Source organism: Terrapene carolina, unplaced genomic scaffold (genome assembly GCF_002925995.2).
Source record: "Terrapene carolina triunguis isolate 2854851 unplaced genomic scaffold, T_m_triunguis-2.0 Scaffold53, whole genome shotgun sequence".
Taxonomy (NCBI): domain Eukaryota; kingdom Metazoa; phylum Chordata; order Testudines; family Emydidae; genus Terrapene; species Terrapene triunguis.
Window position 1 is genome coordinate 466,597 of NW_020664404.1, and position 23,119 is coordinate 489,715.

A 23,119-nucleotide genomic window follows, 5' to 3' on the forward strand; every position below is an offset into this window, starting at 1 on the left:
GAGAGAGAGAGAGAGAGAGAGAGAGAGAGAGAGACTAGGGTTGTACATTCGTGTCACTGCTTGAATTCAGGGCAGGAGAGCATTTGCGACTGGGGCTGTGTGTTTGTGTCACTGCAGGGATGCTAGGTGGGAGTGTGGGTGACTGGGGTTGTGTGTTTGTCACTGGGGATTTTGGAGCGGGGATGGGTTGCGTGTTTGTGTCACCGTGGGGATGTGGCATAGGAGTGCATGTGTAACGGGGGAGGTGCTGTCTTGTTGCTGCCTTGCACGTTGCATACTCTGGGGTGCAGGGTGTTGTGAGAACGTTTTATGTTGCACTCTTTGGTCGCGGGGGGCTGATTGTGCCACACAGGCTCTTGGGCCAGCAGAGCCAGAGTGCTGAGTGTGCCAAACAGGTCCGGGGGCAGGGGAGGAGGAGCATTGACCTCCCTGCGTGTAGTGAGCTGGGAGCACTGAAGTCGCACAGTTTCTGGGGATGAGGTTGGTGAGGGGCAGGGTGTTGATGCGGACGCATTGGCTCTGGCAGCTGGAGTGGCATTCCCATCCCCGGGGAGGTCCCCTAACTTGGGGACCAAATGGCATATCCTCGCTGTTGTCCATACACCTTTCTGCCCAATGGACTGTTCCCCTTGGCTGTCACCTTGCAAGGGGCTTGGTGCCTTTCCCACTCCCGTCTGCCCTGGAGTTGTTAGTTTTGGCTGGGTTCTGCTCGGAGCTCTGCAGCACATACAGCCCCTCCGTGCAGTGTGTGCCGTGGAGAGCACCGCACTTTCTGCTCATGGTTCCTTCTGGACTGTTTGTGTGTTTTATAGGAATGAGATAAGCGCTCTTCCTGTTCCATGCTGAACATACACAAACCCTGTTTCCTTTCTCCTAAGCTGCTGAATACATGGGACGCTTTCCAACTCTTTCTCCTCCTCCCAGAGAAGAAAAAAATCCAGAACCTCCCAGATTCCAGAGCTTTCCTCTTGGCAGAGCGCTCTCTGCACATTTTAAAATGTTTGCTCTCTGCACCCAGGGAGGAATGTGAATGCAGCCTGTGGGTTTGCAAACAGCTTCTTCCAGGGGGAACACGAAGCGCTGAGGTAGTGCCTCTGCTTCTCTGCTTCATCAGGGCCGATACAGAGCTCCCCTTTGTCCTGCTGCAGCTTGCAAAGAGCCCACATGCACCTCTCCAAATAGGTTGTTGTCAGACAACAGGAGAGTCCAGCCTGCGTGCAGACCTCTAGCTTCCTCCCATGCAATTATTTTTAGCTGCCTGGAAAATACAGTCTGGGATTGGGCCTCTCTTCTCTTCCGTGTCTAAGTGGCTCCTCTTCTTTTAAGGTGCAAGGGTAGAGCAAACCAGTTCTTCTTGGAGTGTTTGCTCATGTCCATTCCGTATTATTTGTGTGCTTGCCACATGCACCGGTGCCGGAAGATTGTCCCTCAGCAGTATCTGTAGGGGACCGGCTGTGGTGCCCCCTGGAGTGGTGCCCGCAGGGCATGGTATAAGGGGTGCCGCTGGCTCCCCCCACCTACAGTTCCTTCTTGCTACCAGTGACGGTGCTGGAACTTCTGCCACTTCGGCTAGCCTTGTTTCGTTCTCTGTTCTTGCGAACTTTGAAAACCTGTAATATAGTTGTATATAGTTAGTAGTTTCTTAGTTACCCTTGGTAGTAGTTCTCAAACGCTTGGTTAGTCCCGAGCGGGACTCAGCTGGAGGATGGAGCATGCCTCGGTCCCCAGGCTTTAAGCCCTGCGATTGCTGCAAACGGCCTATGCCCGTCAGCGATCCACATACCAGCTGCCTACGGTGCTGAGGCGAGGGACAGTGCCGTATCTGCAAGTCCTTTAAACCTAGGACGAAGAAGGAGCACGATATCCGTCTAAGAGCGCTCCTAATGGAGTTGGCCCTCACTCCGGCACCGGAGCAGGGGTCTGACTCCGCACAAAGCACCGCGGCCTCCATGCGCAATGCTCCAGCGGCGCCGTCCGTGAGCTGGCACCAGTCCCCCTCCACAGCTCCAGTCAAGAAGCCAAAAAAGACTGTGAAGGGAAGATCTCCTACGGAAAGGGACAGGAGAGGGCTGGGGGCGAGCTACAACCCGTGCCGGGCAGCTCAACGCCCCCCTTGGGAAGTCAGGCCCCAGCTCAAGTCGAGCGGTGCAGCCCATCCCACACTTTGCCTGCGATTCCGGATAGCGGCGCAGGCCCCAGCCAGCTTCAGGTGCCATCGATACCTGAAGCCCTACAAGCAGCTCAGGAGATCCTGATGCTCCCGGTGCCACCCACACTGGCTCCAGCAGTACCCCGGTCTTGGGGAAAACCTACGCTGGGGCCTATGTGTGTTCCCCGCCTCAGCTGCACCGTTCCCCATCGAGAGGGACCATCCTGCTATCGCTCGCCCGCCCGAAGCCATCACACCTCAGGACTAGAGGCAGGCTCAGTGGAGCCCTCTTTGGTCACCGCACAGGGGTCCCCAATTGAGGGACTCGAGGCATACCTCGCCGGTAGATTGGCGCAGAACCTCTGAGACATGCGCCACCCGGCAAGAACTTCTGGGCCAGCCCCGACTGTTTCCAAGGGCCCGGGACCGATCACGGGACCGATCACAGGACCGATCGAGGATCAGATATCGCAGATTGCTGTGCCACCATCGCCCGTCTCCTAGCAGTAGGTCGTCCTACTCAGGAAGATCCTCCCGGCAACTGGCCCGTATTAGCTCCCGGTACCAGTCAAGTAGTGTGAGGCGTGGATCGCCGGGTCTCTGACGCAGATCCACCGAACGATGTCATTCCCTGAGATCCCAACCAAGACGCCCGTCTCGCTTGGATAGGTCAGCTTTGGGATGCAGTGACCGGCACCGGTCGAACAAGAGTCACCACTTCACCAATCCTGGTCGCCCAGTACCGACCGCTCTGTTTATGCCTCCGGCACGGAGCGAGGCTCCCTGACTGCGGGACAAGCCCCAGTACCTGCGGTGCCACCTATATCATCAGCACTGAAACCTGTCCCATGGCCCCAGGCGCAGTAGCCGGCGCCATGGTACCCATGGAACCCTTGGGGGTTCACTCAACGCTCCCAGGCTGCCTGGTCAGCGTTGGGAGCCTCAGAGAGGCCAGTGGCCTCAGTATCCCATCCCCCTCTGGTGGTCGAGGCTTCGGAGGGTAAGACCCCACAGGTTCAGGATGCTGGACCACCAATGGAAGTAGAGGTCCCTGCGGACCAGCTCAGCAGGGACTTCTCTTCTTGCCACGAATGGTCGCTCCATCCAGAGGTAGGCTGCATGCTCTTCCAAAGGTGGGGAACTCCCCAAGTGGACCTGTTCGCTACCAAACAGAGCAGGAAATGCCACCGGTTTTGCTCTCGGCAAGGTCTGAGCAAGCGCTCCCCCTCCGATGCCTTCCTCCTGTCGTGATCAGGATGCCTGATGTCCGTGTTCCCTCCGATTACACTCACCAGCAGGGTCCTGGCAAAGATCAAGAGCAACCAGGCGCAGATTATCGTGATTGCCCCGGCGTGACCTTGCCAACATTGGTTCAGCATGCTCCTGAGCTTGTCAGTGGCCCCTCCCTGGTCCCTGCCCAACCGCCCGGACCTGCTGTCACAGGACCACGGTCGGCTCCTACCCCCCAACCTAGAGTCCCTCCACCTCTCGGCGTGGCTGCTATGTGGCTGAACCCGGAGGAACGGACCTGTTTGGAAGGAGTCCAACAGGTCCTCCTGGGGAGTAGGAAGCCCTCAATCAGACTGACTTACCTGGCTAAGTGGACGAGGTTTTCCTGCTGGGCATCCGAGCGTGGCATCTCTTTCTCACGTTCTTCCATACAGGCTGTCCTGGACTACCTGCTCCATTTGAGGAACCAGGGCCTGGCACACTCATTAGAGTGCATCTCGCGGCCATCTCCGCTTTTCACCCACCGATCCAAGGACAGACGGTGTTTTCCCATGACATGACAGTCAGATTCTTGAGAGGGCTCAAGAGACTCTTCCCACAGGTACGGACTCCTGTCCTGCAGTGGGATCTTAACTTGGTTCTCTCTAGGCTTATCGGCCCGCCCTTTGAGCCACTGCTCCTTTTCCCACCTCCTCATGCTTCTAGTATGTGAGAAAAAGAAACCTTGAATAATTGCCTCTTTCTCTGAGCACCATCCATCCTACATGCTCAAGGAGGCCAGAGTTCCTGTGGAGAAACATTGAACAATTGCCTCCTCACACTTCTAGTACCCCAATGTTTCCTGTGTGCTCAAGGAGGCCAGGGTTCCTGTGGAAAAAGTAGGTTGTAATTTTTGTGATATAATTCAAGACCGTATCATAAGTTATTCTCACAAGGGGGCAGAAGTAAGGTTGCACAGCTATCCTCAATTCTGGTGTTTCCTAACTTCTGAGTACTTGACTTTGCAACCTTAGCAGAGTTCTTCCAACATAGCTTTTTGCAGGGAATAATGTGCCTCCGAATCCCAAAAAGCAGTGTGTTAAGGTATAAGGAGTGCCGTAAAAATTTTTTTTTACCGAAAATATCAAAATGCCATTATATTATTAATCAGTGGTATGCCCCCAGCTGGAATACCGTGTTCAGGTGTGGTCACCTTAGCTCAGGAAAAAGAGAGAGCAGAATTAGAGGGGGCTTTAGAGAAGAGCAGGGAACATTATTAGCTCTGTTCCGTTCAGGCTCCGGTACTGCCCTTTTCACCCGAGTAGTACCCGAGCACCTTCCAGTGGTGCATTGTCATGTGTGGCTTGTTCTCCCTCCCGTGCCCTGCACGGTGCAGTACCAGAGCACAGCCCATTGGATTGAGTGACTGGGGGAGCTGAGCTGGAGCTCTGCTGAACACAGGGACAATGGCAGGTTTAGCTGAAGAGGGGAGGTGCTATTATATTCTCCATTCCAATTGCCATCTTGCTGGGGGCAGAGTTAAGGGGGTATGGCTGTGTTGGGTGTGAAGTGTCCCCTTAACTCTGCTTTCTCTGGTCTGGCAGTGCTTGAGTTCTGGGAATTAAACTCTTCCAGCGTGGAAGGACACAGGGCAGTGCTGAGCATTCACGCTATTCCCTCTGGTAACTGTGTTTCTGATGTGTGTTTCCCTTGTTTTTTTGAGGAAGTGGGGGCAGTGAGGGGGCATGGCTGATGCAGCTGTGGGAGGAAGGTGGACTGTGGGGAAGCTTCCTAGACTGCCCTCCGAAGGGGAGCTCCAGACTGCCTAAGCCACCATCCGGATCCAGTGTGAAGGGAAGGGGCTCAGGGCTCCCCTTCTGCCTGGAGCAACAGAACTGGGAGTAAGGGGAGACCCCATTTGACGAGGAGAGCGTGCAGAACTGGGAATTGTCCTTGTCCTGCTGGGGGATGACGCTTTCACCAAAGCCGTCGTCAGCCCGTGTTGTCTCAGCAGGCCCTGATGGCTTCCTCTAGGTTGTATGTAACTTGGGGGAGAGCGTAGAGACTTGTGGGATTCCACAGATGAGAGCAATGGAGGAGGAAGAAGAGGAAGAGTTAGACTGAACCCAAAGGGTCCTTATAGGAGATTGGAAGGGACCTGAGCCATTTCAGGGCATGTCTGTTCCCTCTTGGAGGCACACAAGTATTTGGTGTGGTTTAGCTGAAGAGGGCTTACACGGTGTTGATATTGTTGCCTTTTAATATTTGTCTCTACACCCTGGGGGCAAAAGGTGCAATTTTTATCATTCCAAAAATAAATGGGGAGGATTTTTCATAAGTAGCCTGTTTGTACCAAGTTGGCCCCTTTTACTTCTTTACCCCTCTTAAAAAATAGAGAGGTGTCAGGGAACCGGGGGCGAGTTACCTGGGGGTATGTCGGTGACGGGGGCTCACCTTTCCTGTGTGCAGTGCTGCACATACAGTGGGTTCGATGGGATGACAAAGGACAGCACTTTATTCTTGGTTCTAGTCTGATTGGACCTGTTGGAGAGATGCATGCAGCTCATTTGAGGAGGCAAAGCTGATCTTTCTGATCCGGCTCCTGCTGTGGGTTTGCAGTTGCTAGCCTGAGCTTTTTAGGAGATTCATTATGTCATGGCAATTTGTGTGTGGAACCTGCTCATGGTACAATACATCTGCACTTCGTGCAGCGCTGCCTGTCAAAGGAAGAAGCTGGAGGGTTAATCTTCCATTTAGCTTATTGGTTGTCCTGTCTCTGAGCATGGCATGCTGGGATTTCCTCCCAGCTGTTTTACATCATGAAGATTTGTATGTTTGGGAAATTCCAGTGCACAGCTGCAACTCATCCACTCCACATTCCCAAATTCCGGTATTTCACAGGACATGCTCCATCCAACTGCTTGGGGTGAAACGAACTTCTCCTTCCACTGAAAAATACAATACAATGTACCTTTATTTTGTCTCCAAGCTATATCCAAGTATGCAAGACAAGCATAACAGTATGTGGCATAGAGAACAGAAACCAGTGATGCTGAGACATTGCGGAAATAGGCAGCTCTGTAATAAAGGTTGCCATGAGATTTGTACTTAAGGATTTTAATTTATGCTTTTGCTGTTTCACTTTTCAGTTGTTGAGTATAGGTTCCAAAGTTAAGACACTCCCTTTTCAAGGGCCAATCCAAAAATGTCCAGGCCCCTTTTAGCCATTTCCCCTGGGTATTTTGGTGTTTTTGTGTGTTCTCTAGCCCAAGAAGCACAGTCCCTGTAAACTCTAAGCTTCTCACACACATGTTGTTCAGAACAGCTCAGGGACAAGACAAGGGTGTTGGGTTTTTGTTTGTTTGTTTGTTTGGGGTTTTTTTTTTAAATGTTCAGGTTTAACAAGAAAAAAAGAGGTGATTTCCCTTTACTCATTGTAAGCCATTGATTCTCTGCAAGGAAGAGTAGATGTATGTATGTAGCTGCCTCTGTATCTTACTGGTGAGTGTATGTTACAGGCCCGCCTCTGTGCCTGAACTACAGAGGATATAATTCTCTTCCAGCCCCAGTTAGGGAAAATTGGCTTCTTTGTTCAAGCTGTAGCAGGTTCTGCTCTAAGCTCAGGAGGTTCCCAGTTCAGTCCCTAGTGTGTTGGCCAAAATGGTAGTTGTCACACATCTGTTCTCTGCCGCAACCCCAAACCCCTGCCCTGCTCAGCACAGAGACCCTGGGGAGCCAGGAGGGGAGGTGGTCTCTGGCAAGGAATGAGAGTGAGATGTGGCTCTTGTCGAGTGGAGCAGTAAGGGAGGGGGGTGTTGAGGAGGAAAGCTGGAGAAGTGGGACTTGTTGCTAGTTCTTGGGTGCCACAGGCAGTGATGGGGAGCCAATGGGGTGAGGGCCATACTGTGGGGGGAGACATGGGTATGTGGGGAGCAGGGGTCAGTGGGGTTTGGGGTGGTGTGAGGAGGTTGCATGGGGATGTGCAGGGTGACCAGAGCGGGGACGTGAGTTGTGTGTGTGTGGATGGGGGAGCAGTGCCGTTTCCTTGATTCCAAGGCCTGAAGGGACTCTTGTGATTGTCTAGTCTGGTGTCCTGCATAACACAGACCATAGGATTTCCTTTCATTCCTGCTTCAAGGCCAATAGCTGTGGTTGAACTAGACCAGGGACACTCAGACTGAGGCTTCCAATCCACAATTGGCTCTTTAATGTGTCTCCTGCGGTTCTTTGCAGCACATGATATTAAAACAGGATTTCATTATTAACCAGTCGGGATGCTTTTCTTATTTTATTAACCAATTGTAGTTGATAAAATGATAATACATGGTCAGTCATTTTACTGTGAGAATTATATATATAAACAAACCAAATATTTCCCTTGTCAGACTGCTTAAATATGAATCAATAATACTATAGTCAATGAAACAATGAATTCACGCTACTGTGGCTCTTTTGGGTAATGCTGACCGCTAATTTGGCTCTGAAACCACTGAGGTCTGAGTATCACTGAACTAGAGCATATATATTAGAAAAATCCAATTTTGAAAATTGAGAGTGGTGGAGAATCCACCACAACCCTGGTTAAGATGTTCCAGTGATTAATTACTATCAGCCTTTGTCCACTAGATTGAAGAGACCTTGATTATCACATTTCTGTTCCCCAGGTAGATATAGATACATGCAGACTGTGATCAAGTCCCTCTTAACCTTATCTTTGGTGAGCGAAATAGATTGAGCTCCTTGAGTCTCTCACGGCAAGGCAGGTTTTTTGGTCTTTTAGTCATTCTCGTGGCTCTTCTTTGAACCCTCTGCAATTTATCAAAATCCTTCTTGACTTGTGGACTCCAGAGTTGGATACAATATTGTGGTAGCCATCGCCCAAGTGCCAAATAGAGAGGTAAAATAACCTACTGTTTATACATCCAAGGATCGCGATAGCCTGTTTAGCCACAGCCTTGCACTGGGAGCTCATGTGCAGCTAATTATCCACTATGACCCATGAGTCTGAGTCACTGCTTCCTAGCTTAGAGTCCCCCATCCTGTAAATATGGCCTGCACACTTTGTTCCTAGATGTATACGTTTACATTTGGCTGTATTTAAGAGCATATTGTTCGTTTGTGCCCAGGTTAGCAAGTGATCCAGATGAGACTGCATCAGTGAGCTGTCCTGTTCATTATTTACCACTCCCCCAATCTTTATCTGCAAACTTTGTCAGTCATGATTTTGTTTTCTTCCAGATCATTGATAAAAAAGTTAAATAGCATAGAGCTAAGAACCGATCCCCAGGGGACCCCACTAGAAAAACTGCTTGCTTGAGTCCCCTTTTACAGTTACCGTTTGAGACCTATCAATTAGCTAATTTTAACCCATTTAATGTGTGCCATGATGATTTTGTATCTTTACAGTTTCTTAATCAAAATATTGTGCAGTACCATGTCAAATGCCTTACAAAAGTCTATTACATCAATACTATTCCTTTTATCAACAAAACATGTAATCTCATTAAAAAAATCAAGTTAGTTGATAAAATCTGTTTTCGATAAACCGATGTTGATTGGCATTAGTTACATTACCCTCCTTTCATTCTTTATTAATCAAGTCCCATATCAGCTGCTCCATTATTTTATCTAGGATCAATGTTAGGCTGACAGGCTTATAATTACCCAGGTCATCATCGCATTTACCCTTTGAAAATATTGGCCCAATATTAGCTCTCTTTCCGTCTTCTGGACCTTCCCCAGTGTTCCAAGACTTATTAAAAGTCCAGAACACTCCTTGGGAAGCTCTTTTAAACTCTTGGATGCAAGTTACCTGAATCTACCAATTTTAAAATGTGTAACTTTAGTAGCTACTGTTAACATCCTCCTTAGCTACTGTTGGAATGGAAAATATATCATCATATGATATAAATACATGGTTTATTTTTTCCCCAAATACAAAACAGAAATATTATTGAACACTTCTTTGCTTTTTTTACATTATTATTCACAATTCTACCATTTCCATCTTTAGGGTTCTTTTTGCTTATTATATATTTTTTAAAACTCCTTATTGTCCTTAACTCTGCTAACCATACAGTTCTCTTTGTGTCTTTCTCTTCCATTATCAATTTTCTACAATTCCTAGTTTCCAATTTATTTTCCTTGCTATGAACTTGCCCTTTTGTCACACATTGTTGTCTTTTTTATTTGTTACACGTTGGTTTTTTTATTTTATTTTATATTACTGCTTTCACTTCCCTTCTAAGTCAGGCAATTAAAAAAACAACAACAAAAACATGGTCGCGTTCTTGATTGTGGGATTATGGCTTTGGGGACATTTAGAAAAATGTTCTTGAGCAGTTCCCAATTATCACCGACATTTTTCTCTTTACATTTTTTTTCTCCCATCTGATTTGGCTCATAATTGTTTTCAGCTTGTGAAATTGGCCCTCCAAAGCACCGGGTGCGTGCATGCTGACTCGCTCCATTGCAGGAGCCTGGGGGAAGAGTGAGAGAGCAGAGTCCCAGCACCCAGGCAGCTGAGCCGTCCTGAGGGCATCACAAGCTCCCCAAGACAGTGCTGTTGTGTGTGCAGGAATGCTGTTTGAGTGCAGAGGCACTGGGCCCCTGCCAGCCAGCCCCAGCCCCACCTCAGCACACACAATCCCATGCTAAGGACCCCATGTTTCTGCCATCACCCTCACAGCAGGTGGCAGCAGAAGCAGAGAGAAAGGATGGTGGCAGGGGATTATTGGGGCTTGGGGGAGATCAGTTTTGTGGGTGCATCATGGTGGAGGAGTGGGGTGTAAGAACATCAGCACAGAGAACTATGGTGGCTCATCAGAGCACAACTCCTCTGTGTTTTTCTTCTCCCAGGCCCCCCAGCACTTCTTCCCTACTGCACCACGTTCAAGTCGAAATCCCGCACTTGTGTTCCCCAGACCACACCCAACATAGAGTGCTGTATTCTGCTCTCCCCTCCAGTTTAGCCGGATGTTTTGTCAACGCAATGCTGCTCCCCACACATCCTTACCACTCATCACGCTGGCTACTCCCCCTCCGTCTTCGCCTGTGAAACGCTGTTCTGGAGCAATGTATGGATGAGTGTTTTGTAGAGGAGGAAAGGGGGTCTGGCAGGTTGGCAGGTATGAGTGTGCTAAGGAATGGAGCAATGGAGGGACATTCAGGAGCAGTGCAGCTCTGTGGGGGGCGGGGCAAGAAGGTGGCATGTGTAACGTGGCGTAGCTAGGAACTAGGAAATTTGGGTGGGCCCCGACTTTCGGATGGACGGGCAATGACAGACTGCACTATCTCAGCTTCTCTGCCGATGCCCTTTTCCTAGCCCTGGTGCCCCCAGACACAGGGCTTCACCTGCCGAACTGGGCACGCGCATGGGGCAGCTCAGAACATGGCCAGGCAGAGCTGCCGGAGCGTAGCTTTCTGAAGGGCGGGCACAGAGCTCCGTCCTGGATTTCAGGGGCCCGAGGGACGCTGCAGGCTGCTGTGGCAGAACTGCACCCCTGCTCAGATTTGGGTGGGCCTGGATGCAAGTGGGTGGGCCACAGCCACACCCCTGGCTCTGTCCCCATGCATAGCCATCCCTGTTGATATACTGTTGTGCTTATTGTAAAAACTGGGAAATTCAGCCCAGAAAATATTGTTAGTTCGCAGTTAAGGCTGTTCAGAGGCACATCCTAGTCCCAGGCTTGGTGAAAACCAATGAAAAGTCACCAACTATCGACACAATTCATCCTACACGCTACACTGCCACCCCAGCGTACCGGTCTGGCCATGTCGCATCCCCAGGAACCACACAGGCCTTCTCCCCGATACTCACCCCAGGCGTGCTGTCTTACCCCCACAGCAGACATCCCTAAAATCACTACTGATCAATTCGTGACTGAAGGAATTTCCCAGGCATGAGCTAAACCAAGCCCTTCTTCCTGCTCGCTCTCCAGCCACTACGACACGTGCTTACAAATTCCCAGCAATAACCTCTCCTCACTCACCCCGTCCCACCAACAGGCCACAGCCCGACGCCAGCCCCCATGTATAGACCAGAGCAAAGCAATAGACAGCACACATCTGTCTTGTTACAACGTGGGTGGAGCTAGGGTTGTGAGTAGGAGGGAGGAGATGTATGGGTGTCAAGGAAGATGAAGGGGGGCAAGGGATAGCTCAGTGGTTTGAGCATTGGCCTGATAAACCCAGGGTTGTGAGTTCAATCCTTGAGGGGGCCATTTAGGGATCTGGGGCAAAAATCTGTTTGGGGATCGGTCCTTCTTTGAGCAGGGGGTTGGACTAGATGACCTCCTGAGGTCCCTTCCAACCCTGATATTCTATGAAAGCAGGGTGTCGTGTGTAGGAGTGAATGCCTTGGAACGTACTTCATGTGTTGGCAGCTCAAGTGCACGTCCCACCAAACTGTTGGTGGAGGGTTGTGTAGTGGTCATGTTAAAGATCAAACTGGGGCTACAGCGCTTAGAATCTATCTGTCTAAAATATTTATCTGGTCAGGTCTCCATAGTATCGGAGCACCTCACAGCCTTTAATGGATCTAGCCTCACAACTCTCCCAAGAGGTAGGGAAATGCTGTTCCCATTGGGCCGGTGGGGAACTGAAGCACAGAGAGATTAAGTGACTTGCCCAGGGTCACCCAGGGAGTCTGTGGTGGAGTAAAGACTTGTACCCGAGTCTCCCAACTCCTAGGATAGTCATTAACCATTGGGCCATCCTCCTCCTTGGAAATAAAGTGGCATCTGCACCGAAAGGAGACGACCTTGGCTGAGCACTTGGATTTATGATCTATTCTTCCCTAATCTCTTCCCCTGCCGTCCCTGGGACAAGCTGTATTCTATCAGCTAAACCAAACAAGTGGGGAATGCCAGAGCCCATTCCAGAGTGTGAGCCCGCTGGTTTAGATGGCCTTGTGAGAGATCAGCCTAGCCCTTCTTGCTAGAGGCAGATTGATCACAGAGTTGTTTGTGCAGGGAGCCTGCTTCCTAGGCTCATGGAGGTTTACTTGGTCAGGCATGTCAGGTGAGAGCCTGCTTTGCAGGGAGAGCCGGAGCCGTGTGACAGGTGAGAAGACCACGGGCACCTAAGACCAGCTGAAGTGAGTGAGGACCTTTCAGGCTGTGCTTGGAGGACCGGCCCATGGTCGAGGCAGGCCATGGCACGCTGCCTTCTCTTGGAGGCCACAAACCCAGAGAGAGCGAAGGAGGGCATCAGCCGGGAGAACATGCAGGGCAGTGTTTCTCCAATCCGCGCGGGGCATGGCGGCACTGACCCTGCTGTTGGTAATGCTGGCCCAGCAGATGCTCCGCCAGACACACAGTCAGTGATTTGCTCCTGTACACTCAGGCCACAAGCGCCTGTCATGCTGCAGTCTTCGCTGCTTGGCAGAACACCCGCCCAGAACAGCTGGATGCCTGCCACAGCAGCTGCCATCAGTCCCCAGAGCCCTGGGGGGAGAGGGTCAAGCAGCAGCATCACAAACAGCAATTATTATTAGGACTTGGAAGTGATCCCGGAAATAGTTTTGGCTCTCAAGTCCTCTCGCTGGGGGCTGCTATGAGAGCTAGGTGACAACTCACAGCCAGAATAGTGACTACTCCAGGGAACACTGGTGAACAGCCCATGTCCATTCATAAAAACTCTGTGTTGCTAACTCTCGTCTACTACTTTGTGTTTGTACAGCACCTAGCACAATAGGTCCGCACTCTGCCTTGGCCCTTGGACACAGCCATAATAAGCATGTTGCAGTTCTTATGATGACTGGTGTTTTTCTTAAAGCCTCAACTTCTGGAGTCACGTGAATACATAAGAATTTCCATTTTGAGGTTGTTGGGAGTTTTTTTTGTTTTTGTTTTTTTTTCCTAAGAGAAATAAGTTTCTGGCTCTCCTGGTTGGTGAGAAAAGCTTGAAAATGTGACCCCAGTGCACCTTAATATTCAAAAAACAAAACAAAAAAGGCAAATAAATAGAGCCTAAAATGCATTATCTTAAAATGTCGTGGTTTTTAAGGCACTCTCGTGAGGGGGGGGCTGCTGCTGACTCATGGTTTTGTAACATTTGGGATTGGCTGTGCCGGAGGTGGTGGGGTCTAGTGGACAGAGCACTGGGCGGGGACTCAGGAGACTGGGGTTCTATTCCCTGTTCTGCCCCTGGAAACCCCATTTTTCTTTTTTTAAATTAGGGTTTTAATACTTAAATTTAGGCGAGGGATTGGAAGAGATTTGGTGTCTATTATAACAAGAGTTAAAGTAGTTTTTTACATGGTTTAAGCAAGATTTGTTTTATTCTTTTAGTGGTAAAAATTGTGTGTGTGTATTAACTGAGTGTTTTTGGGGTTTTTTGGGGGTTTTTTTTAGTAGCAGGGGGGAATCTCTCTCGTTTGTGAGATTTAAGGTCTTTGTGGGTCGGAGCGGGATAAAAATGCAAGAAACAATGCGGGAGTGGGTGGGAATGGGATTAAAAAAAATAGTCCTGCAGAGGATTCTACTTGACTCCTCGAGACACAATGCCGGTGTCTTTGAGGAGTCAGCGCAGCAAGATCCCACGGGAACACAATCTCCCTGACCATTCGCTCAGCCCTGTCTCAGCTCAGCCCTGCCGGAGGATGCCTGAGCCTTCACGTAGTACTGCCTCCTGCAGAACTCAGCCAAGGGTGCCATGCGCCTGCTGAGCAGAGGGTCCCCTCCACTGCACTTCCGTGGTCGCCAGCCAGATTTTCAGGGAGTGGGGTTGTGTGCAGATTTTACAGGCTGCCCTTAAATGCATCCGTCTTTAATGGAGATGGAGTAGTTGGGAGGATTGTGAAACAATTTCCCAGACGTGGGAATTGGTGTCTGTGTTGTATACAGCTCCGCTGTGCGTGGAGACCTGTGACTCCAGTAAGGTACATGAGAACATAACTGGTAGGGTGATTCACACTTGACCTGTAGATCCTGTTGGCCCCAGGGTGACAAGCGCTTAGCTAATCACAGCCTATTACTTAAGAGCAGGAGGTTGTGGAATGATCCTCTAGGGGGAACTAGAGGGGGGAACTTGTTGCTGGCAGATTGTGCTAAGGGAGCAAGCTGTGTAATTAACGAAGGGGAGGTGGTGTGGGTGCAGCTTAGGGTTCCCATGTCCAAGTGCATGCCATGCAGATGGCTCAGGAGCAGAGAGATGATCCCTTTCCATACCTTCCACAGGGTGGCTGAGTCACTGATTGGGAGGACTTGGCCTGTTTGGTGAGGGCGAGGAGGGTTTGGGTGAGAGAAGTGTATCACCCTAGTGCAAAATGCTGATGCCTCCTAGCTGAGCTGGCTAAGAGATGCTCACAAACTCACAATTCCTCAAGGCCTGCTGTGGTTAAAGCTGGCTGTTGTGTGACTATAGTTTGGCATTACTATATTATTGTAACCCTCCACTGACCTTGGAAGTGACTGACCAGAGCCGGGGCACAGGCCCTGCGGTATCAGAATTGTTTTAAATACCAAACTTCTGACATGCCCCACAAATCCCTCTTGTGAAAGCAGCTCGGCTTAGGGGAGTCCCCTTTCCTCACAGAGTTGTTGTTGTTTCATCCTTTTAATCTGGGTTTCTTCCAGTACCTGCAGATGAAGTGGCCGCTTCTTGACGTTCCAGCTGGTGCTACGCTGAAAGACAGCAGATCTCCATCGCCCGCACACTTAGTAAGTGCTTCTCTGCTTGATTGTACACTAACCTTCCTGAACAGCTTTGGCTAGAGGATTCCCTGCATGCACAGCTTGCTTTTTCTTCCTGTAGCTGCACCTGGTCCACCTGACCAGGCACAAATCACAGGCAGAATCTCCACCCAACGCTCTCCCCCAGTTTGGTCTCTCTCGTTATATCCCCCAGACCATATACACCTTCCGGAAACCACATCATAAAGAGCAAAGTTTTACGTGAGGGTAATTAACCAGTGGAACAATAACTTAGGGATGTGGAATCTTTTTCTGTAAGATGTGCTCTCGTTCAGCCAGGAGTTCTTGGGCTGGATGCCAGGATCACTGAGTGACATTCTTTGACCTGTGATGTACGGGAGGTCAGATCAGATGACTGTAAAGGTCCCTTCTGGTCTTAGAATCTGTGAATATGTCAAACAGGAAGTGAAAATGTTAGCATCAATTCTGAGTGACAAGAGAAAAGGAGAGGCAAGGCAAGTGAGGTAATCTCTCTTATCTCTTCTGCTCTGTGAAGCTCGAAAGCTTGTCTCTTTCACCAGCAGAAGTTGGTACAATAAAAGATATGGCCTCACCCACCTTATCTCTCTTATATCCTGGGACCAAACTGGCTATGAGACTGCAGACAACAGAAGAGGAGAAAGAAGAGATTTCTGTGGGTGCCTATACCTGGTGCGGTATCAGGTGATAAGCCTGGGTCACAAATAAAGGCAGATGAAGGGTTGCAATGACACATTAAGGATGACATTTTTCAATCTGTGGACCTAAAATTAGGCTCTTAAATAAGAGGCCTGGTTTTCAGAGGCCGCGAGAGCACAATTCCCACTGCCTTTAATGGAGGCTGTATGTGCTCCAAGCCCTTGAGAATCAGGCCAGTTTTATGCTGGTGCTGAAGTAGTATGTGAGTTCAAGGCGTCTTAACTTCAGGCATCCGAGTTATGAACATTTTGGCCTAAGGTCTCGGGTCCCTCAGTGGTCCCTAGACCCATGGGGATAGTGGGCGGATGGATTCCCATGTGCTCATGTTTGGGGTGGAGTGGCATAAACTGCATTCCCAGACAGTCTTTTCTGCGGCGTCTCCCATCATTTAGCAAGGCTCCCGTTCTGTGTGTCTGTCCCTCCATGTTGGTAGCTGCCAAGCCCAGGCCAAATACTAATCACTGTTAGTGGCTGCAAAGGAATTTTTTTTAATTATTCTTGATTATGCTGCAGGAAGAGGCCTGGGAGGGTTTGGTACACTCGGCATTGTACCGGATTTCGTCTCTCCCAGTTTTGCTGGAGAATTTTGTTGTGAGGCATCAGATCTTTCTTGTGAACTCTCACCTGTTCGTTGAAAGCCAGGGGTTCTGAAATTAACAAAGATGTTTTTGCCTCCTAAATTGTTCATTAAGCATTGGAACAAAGAGGTTAACAAAAACAAAGTTTTAAAGGAGTTTTAATGGGCCTACCTAAAATGCAACTGCAGGGTTGAGGCCATGATCCCTTGGACTAAGGGTTGGATTCTCCAAAGGCAAATGAGATGGGTATTTCCTAATGCCTCTCAATTGGTCGGCTTCCAGTTTCCTTTCTTTTGCGAGGTCGCAATTTCACTAATTCTCCAGTGGCCATTGAGTCTTCCAGGGCAGACAAGACTATTTCCAATGTAAAAAGCAAGCAGGAAAAAAAGAAATGTTTCAGGCATTCTATAACCATCGTAAAAGAGTTAAAAAGGACCCAAGCCCTGGTTAATTTTTTCCTTTGCGGGTGACCTTTTAAGGAGAGTTCAAAATAATTTTCTTAGGGAGGGAGCTGAGAGGGAATATAGAAATACCCATCTCCATTGTTTCAATCCTGCAGCTGGACAGACTCACCTGGTGCCTGAGGCTGTTTGGTTCTCTCTGTGCTGTGAGAGTTCATGATTCAAAACCTGTCACTGGAAACCTCAGTGCACACGAGGGATTAGATACTCTGGTATTTCAGTCAGCTTCCCCCCATCCCAAGCAGTGTTTGCTCTGGTCCTTTTCTCATCCCCATCCCCTGCCAGCCCTTATTTATATCATCCTCTATCGCTAAGGTTGCAAAACTGCTGTCGTTATAACCCCCGGTTCCCACTCGCTGTGAGCTTTGCAAAGCGTTTGCCTCTGGGCCTGACGTTTTCCAGGGTTGGCCGCTGCCCAAAGTGAATTTTTCATTCTTGTACGTTTGAGTAAAATCCCTTGAGGCATGTTGAGTTCTAGGAGATTGACTAACGTCACACTTCTCTGCAGGCTACAGGGGAAGGGTTATGCCTGAAACCTGAGAACTTGGCCTGGACGTAGATCTCCTGTGAGATAGAGCAGGATGAGGCTGAAAAGAATTGCTTTAGATTGAACAGAGATGCCCCCTTGAAAACTACATATGGCGCATGTGCAGTAGAGGATGGGCTGGTACGCATGTGCCAGCTCGTGGAGTGTTTGCAAGCTTTGTGGATGAAGTATCTGAATTTGTAAGCGCCACCAGCCCGCAGTGAATTGCACAGAGTACAGAATGAACAGCTGTTTGCCTTGTGGCCCAGTGGCTATGCACCCGGAGCGAGCAGCTCCTGGCCTGCAGGGACCAAGTGCAACAGGACTCACAAGCAAACTTGGTGAGCTGGAGGAGCAGAGAGAGGGAACAGTCTACAGAGGAGGCATAGAAAGACGTTGTGGAGTAGGCCACCAAATTAACATCCCTGATCTTCCACTTGAGGGAGCCAGTCACGTGATGGAGGGGCATCTAGGTGGGATGGATCTCTTTGTGACCACGCTAGTGGAGGCTGATGATTCCTCACGCACCCAGGGGTCGCTCCAGGGCAGGGGGACACTGTTGGAACTAGATAAGTTCATGGAGGATAGGTCCATCAATGGCTATTAGCCAGGCTGGGCAGGGATGGTGTCCCTAGCCTCTGTCTACCAGAAGCTGGAAATGGGTGACAGGGGATGGATCACTTGATGGTTACCAGTTCTGTTCATTCCCTCTGGGGCACCTGGCATTGGCCACTGTCGGTAGACAGGATAATGGGCTAGATGGACCTTTGGTCTGACCCAGTATGGCCATTCTTATGTTGTTATGTTGGGAGATGCAGACAGGCCAGCGTGATCGGGGAGTGAATCAGGAATGCAGACAGCTGGGAGCGTGGCGTTGGTGAGAACTGTTCGGTGACTCGCCTGCTGGTGTGAAGGTGGTGTGGGTGACACAGGATATCCAGACTGTGGAGGAGATCTCGGGCTGTGAGAGATCTGGGGTTGGTGTAACTTTAGAAATGGAGGACCTGATATGACAGAGAGCTGAGTCTGTGAAGGGGGGTGACCTCCAGAGCATCCCACAGTATCTCTTTTTACAAAAACATAGTGAACATTCCAGTAGTATATGAGGAAAGGAAATGCGCTATAGAGATGAAACCCTCTGTCTGGGTGCAGCGAGGGATTCTTGTGGCTGTAGAGGCAGCAATTCTGGGATGCGTCATCCCTGCAGCTAAACTGCAGGTCAGCAAGGGTAAAACTTTCAAAAGCACCTAAGACCCACTTTCAAAAGTGGCTTTACTGCTTAGGATCCTAAATCTCATTGAAAGTCCATGGGTTTCAGACCCCTAAATGTCTAATTGACCTTTGAAAATGGGACTTAGCCATCTTTGATAATTTTACCCTAAATCTCTGTTGGACAGGGGACTTAGACTCCTACGTCACGTGGGTCCTTTTGAAATTCGTATCTGGATCCCTTTCTACCCTGCTCTTTTGTTTCCTTCTGCAGAGGATTCCGCATTTATTTTTCAAGTACAAATGTTTTCTTCCTTTTCTCTTGCAGTCAAACAAAGTGCCCGTGGTGCAGCACGCACATCACATGCACCCGCTGACCCCACTCATCACGTACAGCAGCGACCACTTCTCCCCGGGCTCGCCTCCTTCCCACCTCTCGCCAGAGATCGATCCAAAGACGGGTGAGCTGTTGGGGCACAGAAGCTGGGATGTAAGGGGGTTGCCAGAGTGAGTCGGTCAGACACAGGGACAGATGGGGCAGAGTCCTAGGATACTAGCAAGGGCCATAGAAATCTTTGGGCGGTTTCCCTTCCAGATTTGTGACTGTGCTGCAGAGAGTTTTTGACTTTCCTAACTCTTGCAATGCCATCTGGTACTAACTGTCTGACTCAAGGACCATCCTCCACAGTGAACTGCTGCTGCATCAGATTTTAAAGGAGAACCCACCAAATCCCACAAGCTACACAAAAGGGATCTGTGGTCCTGGCTGTGCTGACATTAAAGCAGCAGTTGGCTTTGGGAGATGCAAGACCCAGCTTGTCTGAGGATGCAGAGAAGCTAGATATACTTGGTAGGGGATGTATCTATGTACCTGTTGGCTGGGTTAGCCATGAAGATTGCAAGTTACCAAGCCATCCTGGAACAATACAGTGTGTATTTCTGGGTCAAGCACTTCCCATTCAGAGAGGATCCAGACTAGTCATGTCATTCCTGTCCTCACTGAACACAGCATGGGCAGCCTTCATCAGCCAATGTGCACATGAGGGTGTTTGACCTGCTGTTTGAGGGACCAGCTGTTAATTTGGCGATTCCTTGGCTAGATTGCTTGGCCTGACACAGCCTTTCTATGGGAAGTGGTACACATGGTTCTACTCCCAGCTTTCCTCCGCTTCCCCCCGCCCTGTCGGAAAACACTCCCAGCGAAGGAGTTGAGTGAAGCAGCGGTACGCAGGCCAACCGCCTGCAGGATGTTGGCTGAAACACACAGCTAGCATCGGACAGGGAACAGACAGCCTGGGACCGTTTTTACCATCAGACCCTTATCCATTCTCTTTGGCGAACATCTGGCCTGTTTCCGGGTGGCAGAGAACACTGGTGACAGTACAAAGGGGATATGCCATTCAGCTCAAAGCACTCTCTGGTGGACAAGCGATGGTCCCGTGTCTCTTTACCAGAAGAGCGGCAGTACACTTCAGATGTGGGAGTACCTACAAGTGCTCTCTCCTCTGACAGCTGCAAAACCAGGACAGTAGGATTTTCCCTGTTGCCATCTCACCCACACATCGGGCTGGCTTGCCCATTATGGGGTACTGCACCCTCCCTGCTTCGCTCACACCTAGGAGGAGCCTGATCCTGCATCTTGTCCAGGGCAGGGCTTGTAAAGACCTGGCTGTGGCCATGGGGCTTCTTGTTTGTGTAGAAATCAGCAAGTCCTGCGGTAAACCGATCTGGAGAGCTCACACCCTCTGAACCGATGTACTTCCCATGCCCCCAGCTTTCCCTGGCCCCTGGTAACCAGCACAAGGCAGGCAGTGCGGGGAGCGGGGGCAAACTGGGTAGTAGCTTTGAGTCTCATGTCCTGGCTGGGCAGCATTAAAGGTTGTTACGTGTGTGTGTAGGGGGCTGTCTTTCCTCCTTCTGCAGTGAGCTCTGTGCTCAGCCATCCTGCCTGGAAGGCCTCTTTGGGAAGAACATCTCCCCGTGTTGAGCAGACTGCCAGGAGAGAACAGCTCAGAGCCCCAGGACTAGCCAGGAAGAAATACCGCACCATGGTGTGGGAGCCTGCACACCCATTTACAGAGCACCGTCCCTGCGTCCAGTGTACTGAACTGGCGAGGTAGTGCAGGAGTGCCAGCAGTCTAGCCTGACAGCCGTGACCCTGGGATGCCATTACGGTGATTTAATGCCTGTTTTGTTTTGTTTTTTCCCCCCATCATAGGAATTCCACGACCACCTCACCCTTCAGAACTGTCTCCTTATTACCCGCTGTCTCCTGGCGCTGTTGGCCAAATCCCTCATGCATTGGGCTGGCTGGTACCACAGTAAGGATCAAGATTCACCCTTTAACCTTTCCCTTCCTCGCTCCTCCTGCTTCTCACCTACAGTGTCAGATTTCCCTCTGCAAACATAGAATTCTGCACCTTCCCAGCCGACTGAATCGGAATTGCTGCTGCAGCTGGGCCCTTCCCAGCTCCGTGCTGTTGTTCCCTGTGCCTGCCGTGGATTCGACCAGGTTCCACATGCTTCGAGTGTCCACTGAGTTCCCTCTCGCCTCCACAATCACTATTTTTTTGAGATATTACCGACAAAAACTATGTTAACCTATAGTTGGAGAGTGGAGAGCACGTGAGTCATTTAGGATCAAATACCTTACAGGGCTCTTGTGGGTAGCCCCCAAAACAGCATGAGAAACCCAGGAAATTCCAAGTTTAACTTAAAAGAAATCCAAGCATGTTAAGGTCTGGAAATGCAGATAGGATATGCAAACAACCTTAACTCTGCTCTGAAGTGACACCATGTGATAGAATCATAGAAGCTTAGGGTTGGAAGAGACCCCAGGAGGTCATCTAGTCCAACCCCTTGCTCAAAGCAGGACCAACCCCAACTAAATCATCCCAGCCAGGGCTTTGTCAAGCTGGGCCTTAAAAATCTCTAAGGATGGAGATTTCACCACCCTCCTAGTGAAATTGTTGTTCCTAATATCCAATCTAGACCTCCCTCACTGCAACTTGAGACCATTGCTCCTTGTTCTGTCATCTGCTACCACTGAGAACAGCCTAGCTCCATCCTCTTTGGAACCCCCTTTCAGGTAGTTGAAAGCAGCTATCAAATCCCCCCTCACTCTTCTCTTCTGCAGACTAAATAATCCCAGTTCCCTCAGCCTCTCCTCGTAAGTCATGTGCCCCAGCCCTCTGATCATTTTTGTTGCCCTTCGCTAGACTCACTCCAATTTGTCCACATCCTTTCTGTAATGGGGGGCCCAAAACTGGACGCAATACTCCAGATGTGGCTTCACCAGTGCCGAATAGAGGGGAATAATCACTTCCCTCGTTCTGCTGGCAAAGCTCCTACTAGTGCAGACCAATGTGCTGTTAGCCTTCTTGGCAACAAGGGCACACTATTGACTCTCATCCAGCTTCTCATCCACTGTAATCCCCAGGTCCTTTTCTACAAAACTGCTGCTTACCCCAGCCTGTAGCGGTGCATGGGATTCTTTCATCCGAAGTGTGGGAGCCTGCACTTGTCCTTGTTGAACTTCATAAGATTTCTTTTGGCCCAGTCCTCCAATTTGTCTAGGTCACTCTGGACACTATCCCTACCTTCCAGTGTATCTACCTCTCCCCCCAGCTTAGTGTCATCTGTGAAATTGCTGAGGGTGCAATCCATCCCATCATCCAGATCGTAAATGAAGATGTTGAACAAAATGCGCCCCAGGACCGACCCTTGGGGCACTCCGCTTGATACCGGCTGCCAACTAGACATCGAGCCGTTGATCACTACCTGTTGATCCCGACAATCTAGCCAGCTTTCTATCCACCTTATAGTCCATTCATCCAGCCCATACTTTTTTAACTTGCTGGCCAGAATACTGTGGGAGACCGTATCAAAAGCTTTGGTAAAGTCAAGATATATCACGTCCCCATATCCACAGAGCCACTTATCATAGAAGGCAATCAGGTTGGTCAGGCATGACTTGCCCTTGGTGAATCCATGTTGACTGTTCCTGATCATCTTCCTCTCCTCCAAGTGCTTCAAAATGGATTCCTTGAGGACCTGCTCCATGATTTTTCCAGGGACTGAGGTGAGGCTGTAGTTCCCCGGATTCTTCTTCTTCCCTTTTTTAAAGATGGGCACTATATTTGCCTTTTTCCAGTCGTCTGGGACCTCCCCCGATCGCCATGAGTTTTCAAAGATAATGGCCAATGGCTCTGCAATCACATCAGCCAATTCCCTCAGCACCCTCGGATGCATTAGATCCGGCCCCATGGATCTGTGCATGTCCAGGTTTCTAAATAGTCCTTAACCTGCTCTCTCACCACTGAGGTCTGCTCCCCTCCTCCCAATACTGTGCTGCCCAGTGCAGCAGTCTGGGAGCTGACCTTGTCTTTGAAGAACGAGGCAAAAAAAGCATTGAGTACTTCAGCTTTCTCCACATCAGCTGTCACTAGGTTGCCCCCCCTCCCCCCCCCCCATTCAGTAAGGGTCCCACACTTTCCCTGACCACCTTCTTGTTGCTAACATACCTGTAGAAACCCTTCTCGTTATCCTTCACATCCCTTGCTAGCTGCAACTCCAATTGTGCCTTGGCCTTCCTGATTACATCCCTGCATGCT

General features: G+C 49.9%; 1 protein-coding gene across 2 annotated transcripts in view; it reads left to right on the top strand.

Moving 5' to 3' along the window:
* TCF7L1 (transcription factor 7 like 1) overlaps nucleotides 1-23,119 on the top strand; it is a 97,663-nt gene that overhangs the window by 62,753 nt on the left and 11,791 nt on the right. For both annotated transcript variants that reach the window (XM_024211644.3, XM_024211651.3), the window contains 3 exons: nucleotides 14,938-15,021; nucleotides 18,835-18,967; nucleotides 20,725-20,827. In XM_024211644.3, coding sequence (XP_024067412.1) covers nucleotides 14,938-15,021; nucleotides 18,835-18,967; nucleotides 20,725-20,827 — 320 coding nt within the window. The remainder of the gene's footprint in view (nucleotides 1-14,937; nucleotides 15,022-18,834; nucleotides 18,968-20,724; nucleotides 20,828-23,119) is intronic.